Raw genomic sequence first — 10109 nt, forward strand, 5'->3', positions numbered from 1 at the left:
GCTACCCATTAGTTTGGTTCCCGCCTCCAACCCGGCTGGTAGAGAGGTGAGGAAAAGTTGAGTGTTTTCTCCTCTTGCTAGAATGGAGCCTGGGATCCTACTATTGAAGAGAGCAAAACCTGGAGCATGAAGGCAGGAGGAACGCTACCTTCCTGTTCTTTTCTTTTCTCTCATCTCTCATCTTTCAATTAACAAACAGGGCAGGTGGCCCTTGCCCGTTAACCTCAGCGTTCATTCCTGAGACTGAGGTAGGAGGATCACATCACAAATTCGAGGCTAGGCTGAGTTACATAGCAAGGCCCCATCTTAACAGGAACAAGCACCTGTGAGGCAAATCGGGGGTCTCGGTGCTTGCCAGTAATCAGGTTGTGCAAGCAGGAGAACAGAACTTCAGAAACCATCTGCTACATACGGAGTGCCAATCAGCCTGAGCGACATAAGATCCCATCTGAAAAAAGGGAGAGGGTGTGCGGAAATGAGAGATGGATGTATTCGTTCCTCTATCCTTTGCCTGATTTGGCCGATGAAGATGAATTTAATAGACTTAGATTTACATTTCCTAACTTGTGTATTAATTAAGGGAGACTGATGGATCCATTCATTTATTCAGAGAGTAATTTACTGAATGACTACCACTACCAAGAATGGTGTAGACTTGGAGGGCACAGCAGTAAATAAATGCCCTCTTGCAGCCTATTCCTCGGGGAGATGGGGAGTGGGGGATGGGCAAGGTGGGCATGTTGGCTCTTGTGTCTGTAATCTTTGCACTTTGAAAGCCGAAGTATGAAGATTGCTCTGTTTCAGGCCAGTATGAGATATATAATGTGTACAAGGATATCCTGAGCTACAGAGTAAAAATCTCACTCCTGCTCCCCACCCCCTCCACAAGCAGATAAGACATGTGGTATGTTGGAGGATCAAAACTTCCTTTTAAAAAAACTTTATGCATACTAGCATACTCCACATGTACGTGTGTGCTTTCAGGGGTCAGAAGATGTCCTCAGACTCAGGCAACTTGTTCTTGTTGCTATTGTTGTTTTGTTTTGTTTTAAGACAGGGACCAGAGAAATGGCTCGATGTTTAAGAGCATATACGGCTTTTAAAGAGGTCTTCAGTTTGATTCCCAGTATCTGCATTGGACACTCACAATTACCTGTACCTTCAGTTCTAGGAAATATGCTGTATGCACACATTGCATGGAGGGACAAGCAGGCATGCATGCACACCACACACACACACACACACACACACACACACGCACGCACAATTAACAGGAAGGACAAGTTCTTATGTAGCTTAGGCTGGCCCCAAACTCCCTATATTGAGCCAGGGATGGCCTCGGATTCATGATTCCACTCTACTTTCCAAGTACTGTAACTACAGATTTTTCCCACCATGCCCAGCTTTGAAGAATAATAACTTATGAAAGTAATGTCCAGGATTAATGTAGGTTTTTCTGGGGCCGGAGAGATGATTCATCAGTTAAGAGCACTGACAGCTCTTCCAGAGGGCCCAGGTTCAATTCCCAGCTTCCACTTGGCAGCTCACAACTGTCTGTAAATCCGGTTCACCCCCACACAGACATACTTCAAGCAAAATATCAATGTGCATAAAATTTAATTTAGAAAAAATACAGTTTTTCCAAACATGATCTCGATTGTTCTATGTCAAGTTACAATACATTCCGTTCTCTGACAGAGCAGGGCAGAATCGTGTAATTCAATATAGAGGTGAGAATAATAGAAGAAATTAAATAATCAAAAATAAATCTGTTCTTGAGTGACTAGCAGTCAAAATCAGAATACAAGGACGCGTACTAAAGTTGTGTTGGGTGACAATTTGCCATAAGAGGCAAAAGACCGCACTGAGTATAATTTCTGTTTTGGTGGACCAGACATGGAGCTCGCATCCCACGAGCCTGCTGTCCTAAGGAGGTAAATCATAGCTCTTGTGGTTCCATGATTTTTTTTTTCTCCTACTAAAAGAGCATGGGGATAAAGGAACGAAGATTTACCACTCCCTCCAGCTGATCTCAGTGTTTCTTTTCTACTATAGGTTACTCCATTCCTGTGAAATTATAACTGTACCTCAGAGGGCAAGACAAGTAACTGTGGAAGAATGGAAGGGTATGTTCCAAGTTCTAGTTTGTTTCTCCATGTACTGTTGCAGCATGCACTCTGTTGAATTCTGTGGATTATTTATCTGTAACAATGTAACGAACTGTCCCCAAACATAATGAGCTAAAATATAAACATTTTCTTCTTTCGGAGTTGCTGCGGGTTGGGTGTTTGGGAGCACTTAGCAAACGGTTCTGGTTTGGGGTCTGTGCCGGTTAGTTCTCTCTCACTTGTGGGACAAAATGTCAGACAAGAAGCAGTTTGGGGAAGACATGAAAGGCATTGTCTCGGCTCCCGCTCGGAGGGGTAGGTGTGGCCACAAAAGCAGAAAGGACTGGTCACAGTCAGGAAGCAGAGAGAGATGAATGCTAGGGCTCAGCTTGGTTTCTTTTTTTTATCCAGTCTATGTCAGGTAAGTCTTCCCCTCTCAAGTAACCTGGTCTACAAATTCGTCACAGCCATGTCCTAGGTGGTTCTAGATGCAATCAAGGTTAACCAGAAGGTTGGACTTGGCCAGGGTACCCTAAGTGTCCTCATGATAGACGAGGCTCTTCCCTGGGAGTGGGCTTTTGAGTGAGAGAGAAGCGGCCATATTATTTACCACCTAGCTCTGGAAATCCCACTTTCTCTCTCACCAGATCCTTGAGGTTTCCCCACTCAGTGTAGGGAAAACCATACCAGGATATAAAGACCAGAAAGAGTTGTGTGGGCCACCTTAGAGGCTGGCTAGCATGTTCTGTTTCAGTACTCATGAGGCCCTCGGGATTAACATCTGAATACAGTACCTTCAGCACCATCAAGTTAATTGTGGCTCAAATTCAAATGCATCAGCATAGCCAAACAGCATGGCTTTCCCAGCTAGTACATTGCCTTTGGTTGGTCCTACTAGAGGGTCTTTGGCAGAATCCCATGCAACCCTGCTGCCTTGGTCTTTTATAGAAGTTATGTTATATGACAACATGAAGTTCATAGGAGTTGATCTACATGGTGCCCGAGTCCAGCATAGCCTTGGTAGGGGTGGAATGACATGGTTCCTGCCCCTGGAACTGGGCCAGCAGGCATGGGCCTCAATGGCTGCTGTGAGTGTAAGGCTGGTTCTTATAATAATGTACATATTTTCATTTTCCTCATTTGAGGAATGTCTTCCTTGTTAATGTCCATGATAATGAGAAGCAGCATGAGTCCAGGAGTTGAGGGTGTATCTATGTCTTAGCAAAATGGTAAATGCTAGGACCTTCAGGACGGCCCTTAAGGCTGTGGAAAGAGCTCTAAAAACATAAGTTTAAAAATACATAATTTCTCAACTATGTAAATAAAGTGTAAGGATGCAATATGAATTGTACAAGGAGCTTTACAGATCTAAAGGAGCAGAGGCAGCTGCGATGTGAGCCAACTTGTTAGAAAGATACTGAGGAAGGAAATAAAAAGATTTAGGGAGTGATGATCAAAGGAGATCCCACCCAGCTAAGGTTTTTTTTTTTTTCCTTGCAAAAGCAGACAGATTCCTGAGTTCAAAGTCAGCCTGGGACAGAGAGGTCCAGGCACAGACAAGATAGAAACAGTAATTTCAGGGATTCCCACTCAGCTAATTTATTGAGTATACTTAACAAATCTCTGAATTCTTTTGCAATGTTTAAAAAGAAATGTGCTTGCTGTCTCCTAAGAAACAAGAGGCTGGGGTCATGGGATGCTGATTCTTGGGATAATCAAAAGGGAACCTGGGGTACTGACTGATGTTGATATGTAAATAAAAAAATGCTGGGGTTTTGATCTGCAAGAGATGAGTTATCCAGAAAGTTTTTAAGAACACCAAGAGAGAACTGCTTGGAAAGCTGTCTCGAGCAGAACACAGGCCGTGAGCTTGTAACCCACGATTTGAGTCGTTCGTTTCGCTGCTCTCAAACACCTCTTCTGTCAGAACCCCTCTCCAAGCCAAGACTGGTCCTTGGCAACATGCTACCTGTGTTTTTGAGGGTAAGTAATATTTCCACATTAGCCACTGATCTAATCTTTCTTTCCTCTCTGCTTTAGGGAAGAGCTGGAAACCACGGGATCTCTTTCAGAGGTTTTCCAACCAGAGGTCACTATGGCGGTGACAGGAGAGCCACCTAAACCTGCAGAAGAAGAGCTAGAAGAGGAAGAGGAAGAGACCTCCCCAGAAGTCATAGACACACTGTCCCTTCTAGATGTGCTGAGGGTGTCTGCAATCATGGAGGACATTATTGACCAGCTCTCTATTCTAGGCTACATCATTCCCGTTCAGTATGAAAGGAGGCAGAGCCTCAGCCAGGTGAGTGCACTCACCCCTCTCCGTCTTGTTCTCTTTCCTTTGGATCTCTCCACTATTGTACTAACTGTGCCATTAAATTAGCTTGGCAATCAGCAGCTTTACAGCAAATCAAAGGCCAGATCACAGTGGCTTGTGGTCTGTAGCCAAAGCAGGAACAGTGACAAATAGCTTAGGGTACTTCAGTATGCTTCTGCAGTATGCTGGCGCTAGTCCAGAAGGCTCCAAGCTAGGTCTGTGCAAACACTGCACAATCAGCCTTCAGTGCACACAGATTGTTAGAATTTTCCCCATTATCGTCTTTCCCTAAACATCTCAGTAGAACAATTGTACATTGTGTTCAGCACCATAAGCCATCTAGAGCCTGTTTTAAATGCTGGGAGCATTCACATAAATCGTATGCCAGCGTTGCAGCAGCTCCACGGAAGGGGCTTGAGTGTCCAGGATGCCCCGGGACTTATCCTCTGGATGTTGTGGGGCTGCTGCACATATACTGAGATCACACTTGAAGTTTTTTTGTACGGGGAGGAGACTCATCTGGACCCTGTTAATACTGCATGTGTCGCGGTGATATTTATCTGATATTTACCCCAACTTAGATCATTTAGTTCCCAAATAAAAGACATAAAAATGTTTGTAGTTTGTAAGGGTCCATAATTTGCCGAAGAATGATACTCCAGTCTCAAACAGTATGTAAGCCCAAAGAATGTTTTATTCTGCAGAAGTCCAGCATGCTGGGGTCTCCCATTGCCAAGATAGAGAGACAACCAAGTCAGCTTTCAGGCCTGATTTAAAAGCACATTAGGGAATTCCAGGGTAGGCAACCTCTATATTAATCTGTTGGGTCCATCTCTACCGATATGACAGTTTGTATATGCTTGGGCCAGGGAGTGCCACTATTAGGTATGGCCCTATTGGAATAGGTGTGTCACTGTGGTCGTGGGCTATAACACCCTAGTCCTAGCTGCCTGGAAGCCAGTAGTCTTCTAGCAGCCCTCAGATGAAGATGTAGAACTCTCAGCTCCTCCTGCACCATGCCTGCCTGGATGCTGCCATGCTCCTGCCTTGATGATAATGGACTGAACCTCTGAACCTGTAAGCCAGCCCCAATTAAATGTTGTCCTTATAAGAGTTACCTTGGTCATGGTGTCTGTTCACAGCAGTAAAACCCTGACTAAGACAATGGACATTCCATTCCCAGGGTGTGGGGGCTGGAAACTCCCTGGGGAGGTCTAGAAACTGCTGCTGACCCATTGTCCTTGCCTCAAGCCTGGACTTGCCTGGAATTGCCCAGTTCTTGGAAACAGAGATTTAGACCTAGTCTACTGCCAATTTGAAGCCTATCTTGGAATCAGCCTAGCCTTCTCACCTTTATATTTATAATAAGCCTTAAAGCAGTAGAGCTGGCCAGATATCAACCCTCTAAGCCATTTTGTCTACTTCCCTGTCAATAACCCTCAGATAGAACTTGCCAGGTTACATTTGGCTACTCTTACTCCCACAAGCTGCTGTTCATGGCCTTGCACCCACAATCCACCTACCCTATGTCAACCTCTTATTGCTCCTCCTCCCTCTGCTTCCGTTCATGGTCCCTACCTCAGACATCAGGCCTGGGAACTGAAGCCCCACCTACCTCTGCCTCTCTATTGCCTAGCGACAGACTATAGGCATCCTTATTAGCCAATCATGGATAAATTGGGGGGCAAGGTCTACACAACAAAAGTTGTTGTAAGTGAGGATCTGCTCATCTTGGGGCAAGACCTTGGGGTACAAAATGTAGTCTTTGAATACATCACATCATCCCACTACAGCTTTAATGAAAAATAACTGTTTTTGTTGTTGAATATGTTGTAGCTTGCTTTTGTAAATATTTGGAAACCTTACCATGTCAATAATTATGTTTTCAATGATGACTTCTGGGCATCTTTGAGCTCATGTCTGTAATATTCACACTGGGGATACAGAGACAAGATTCAGGGACTTTGAGGACAGCCTGCTCTACATAGAAAGTTCCAGGCCAGGCTAGTGAGATGGTTCAGTGAGTTTAAGCTGGCAGTCTGTAGCCATGCCAAGCTCATAGTTCATGCCAAGCTCATAGTTCATGCCAAGCTTAATGACTGGAGTCTGACTCCTGGGACCCACAGTTGGAGAAGAGCTGATTTCCCTAGGTCTTCTTCTGAATTTCATACCCACTCTGCACACATTCCCATTCCAAACAAAGAGTAAATGACATTTTTGAAATATTTTGTTTTTTTTGAAAAACGTGGATATTTTGCCTAAATATATGTGCATATTACTACATACATGCCTGGTACCCACAGAAGCCAGAAAGAAGTGAGTTACTGACCCTTTGGAACTGGAGTTACAGAGGGTTATAAGAAGCAAATGTGGGGGGGTTGGGTATTTAGCTCAGTGGTAGAGCACTTGCTTAGCAAGCGCAAGGCCCTGGATTCGGTCCCCAGCTCCGGAAAAAAGAAAAAAAAAAAAAAAGAAGCAAATGTGGGTGCTGGGAACTGAACCTGAGTACACACACACACACACACACACACACACACACACACACACACACATTTCTGGGAAGTGTTGACACACCTTTAATCCCAGCACTCAGGAGACAGGCAGAGCTCTGAGTTTGAGGTCAGTCTGCTCTACAAAATAAGTTATAGGACAGCCAGGGCTACACAGAGAAAAATATGTCTTGAAAAAACAAAACAAAAGAAAATGAAAACACAACAAATAAAATATAATTTGTGGAGAGTATACTATTTCTGATCCTATGACAAAATCTGTTAGGCAGAGTAAATTGCTTCCCATGTCTGACAAAGAAGTTCATACTAAGAGAAGAAAACTAAGTTTCCCTCTAATTACCTGTCTTAGTCATGGTTTCTTTTCTTTTTTTTTTTTTTTTTGGTTCTTTTTTTCGGAGCTGGGGACCGAACCCAGGGCCTTGCGCTTCCTAGGCAAGCGCTCTACCACTGAGCTAAATCCCCAACCCCTTTAGTCATGGTTTCTATTCCTGCACAAACATCATGACCAAGAAGCAAGTTGGGGAGGAAAGGGTTTATTCAGCTTACACTTCCACACTGCTGTTCATCACCAAAGGAAGTCAGGACTGGAACTCAAGCAGGTCAGGAAGCAGGAGCTGATGCAGAGGCCATGGAGGGATGTTACTTATTGTCTTGCTTCCCCAGCTTGCTCAGCTTGCTCTCTTATAGAACACAAGGCTACCAGCCCAGGGACAGCACCACCCACAATGGGCTGGGTCCTCCCTCCTTGATCACTAGTTGAGAAAATGCCTTACAGCTGGGTCTCATGAAGGCATTTCCACAACTGAGTCTCCTTTTCTGTGTTAACTCCAGTTTGTGTCAAGTTGACACACAAAACTAGCCAGTACATTACCCCTTATAGATTTTACTTCTTAAAGATTTATTATTTTTAGTTGTGTGTGAGGTGTGTCCATTGTGAGTGCAGATGCCACATGGCTTGGATGCTAGGAATTAGTCAGGTCCTCTGCAAGAGCAGTACAGATGAGCTGCAAAATCTCCTTTCTAGCTCTAGAAAGATGTATGCGCATGCTTGTACTTCTGCCTGTGTGTCTGTGTGTCTGTCTGTCTATGCTTGATCGTGCATGTATACGCAGCCAATCGTGGAAACAAAAGGTCTCTTTCTGTGAGACAAGGTCTTTCGCTGAAACTGGAGCTCACTCATTTGGCTAGCCAGCCAAGCTCCCAGGATCTTCCTGTCTCTGCCTCACCAAGATTGGGATCACAGGCTACTCGTGGTTAGTAAGAAATAGGGCCAGGGTTCGGATATAGAAGCTGGCTTTACCGTCCAAACATATAATCACCATCAATAGCCAAACCATTTAGCAACAGGTTAAATAAGAATCATCAGTTGGAAGACACATGCTATCTTATAGTTTCTTGGTACTTGAATTTAGGTCTGAAAAATATTTTGGCTTTTGCTATATGTTCCTCAAGACATCTAATCACATCATAAATCTGACACTGCCCTTCACTTTTTAGTACAACCCCTCCTTTTATCCTGTATAGTTTTTAAGTTGGTTTGTTGTTTAGTCTGTCTCACTATGCTGCCCAGGCTAGCATCATTGTGTTACCCATGCTAGCATCAAACTCCCATTCTCTCGTCACCCGAAGACCTGATACCATGGGCACACGCCACCATGCTCTCTGTGTATTTTAGAATCGTGTTTGATGATCATTTTTGAGTTTCTGATGTATCCCAGGCATTACACTATGCAATGATGCTATAAAGATGACCGTATATGAATAATACCCGTCTTTATTCCAGAGAGAATTTGGGATGAAAGAAAATGAAGAAGTGAGGGTTTAGCCCAAAGTCTGAGAAACCCATACACAAGGCCCCATTCCTAGTCTAGAAAGAAAACAGTGAAAAATAGAAAGCAGGGTCAAAGAAAAGAAAATGGCGAATTTAAAGGGAAGCCAGGTGGTGATGGCACACACATTTAAAACCTGCACTTGGGAGGCAGAGGCAGATCTCTGATTTCGAGGCTAGCCTCACCTACAAAATGAGTTCCAGGACAGCCAGGGCTACAGAGACACTCTGTCTCCAAATTAAAAAAAAAAAAAAACCCTACAAAAAAGAAAAAAGAGAAAAAGAAAGAGCTTGAACCGATGTCTCTCCCACACAGTCATTTCTCAAGGAACACATGACCTCATATTGATATTTTATACTTACAATGTGGTAAATGCTTACAGCAAAGACATTTTATAAATAACTACGGGGCTCTGCTTATTTGTTTTTATTGTTTATTATTGAATTTGTAGTAGTTTCGAGCAGGGTCTCACTTAGCCTAGGCTGGCCTGAAATTTAATAACGTTGCCAAGGATGACCCTGAACACCCAACGCCCCTCCCCCTCCCATGCGTTAGAACTGAAAGTCTCCCAGTCTTTCTCATGGCTTTTACTTGGGAGCCTGGGGCTTGCCTCTAGGGTCTTCCACATACTATGGATGCATTCTACCGTTGGCCTACACCCTCAGTCCCAGGTTTTACCTTAGATCTTTATCTTATGGTCTACCAGGTGGCAAGTTAGGGAATGGTAGAGAGAATGCATAAAGACAGGAAGCCGAGAAAGAGCAGGCGAGGTGGTTTGGTGGTTTGGAGTATGGAGTGTAGCTGGAGAAAAGCGTTAAAACAGGCGGTCCTCTTAGTGTTGTCTCCTCACTGTAAAACGGTTTTCTTGTTGTTTTAGATTTTTGTATGTGTGCAAATGTATTGCCTACACGTATGTCTGTGCATCACGTGCACATACATGGTGCCCACAGAAGTCCAAGGAGGGTGTTGGATCCTCTAGAACTGGAGTTACAGGTGGTTGTGAGCCACCACATGGTTGCTGGGTGTAGAACTGAAGCTCTCGGCAGGAACGAGCGCTCTTAAGCGCTGGGCCAGCTCTTCAACCCCTGAAACAGCATCTTTGACATTTATTTTTAGAAAACCAGCCATGAAGGAGCACCTATGGTTCCAAGCACACCAAAAATATCTGCTTCTTTGATAGCTAAAGACAAACCCGTGGTGTCAGACAGCAAACAAAGAGGGCAGGACTTTTTCTTTAAAAAAGCAACAAAGCAGACCACGATGACTCTGGAGACAATGAGGAAAATCCAGAATGACAGGTAAGGGAGAGCAGACCTGGGAAGGGAGTGAACTGTGAGGTGAGGAAGGT

The 10109-nt window shown here is 44.2% G+C and overlaps 1 protein-coding gene across 5 annotated transcripts in view; it reads left to right on the top strand.

Annotated features, from left to right (window-relative positions):
• Positions 1-7: 7 nt before the first annotated feature.
• The window catches only part of Drc9 (dynein regulatory complex subunit 9), a 40952-nt gene continuing 30850 nt past the window's right edge, over positions 8-10109 (top strand). The window contains exons 1-4 of one of the 5 annotated variants that reach the window (NM_001433929.1): positions 8-248; positions 2056-2126; positions 4149-4407; positions 9878-10059. In NM_001433929.1, the coding sequence (NP_001420858.1) occupies positions 2119-2126; positions 4149-4407; positions 9878-10059 (449 nt within the window). In that variant the 5' untranslated portion in view covers positions 8-248; positions 2056-2118. The remainder of the gene's footprint in view (positions 249-2055; positions 2127-4148; positions 4408-9877; positions 10060-10109) is intronic. The other 4 variants (NM_001433928.1, NM_001014230.2, XM_087576700.1 and 1 more) reach the window with 4 other exon arrangements.

The sequence above is a fragment of the Rattus norvegicus genome, chromosome 11 (assembly GCF_021556685.1).
Source record: "Rattus norvegicus strain SHRSP/BbbUtx chromosome 11, alternate assembly SHRSP_T2T, whole genome shotgun sequence".
NCBI lineage: Eukaryota > Metazoa > Chordata > Mammalia > Rodentia > Muridae > Rattus > Rattus norvegicus.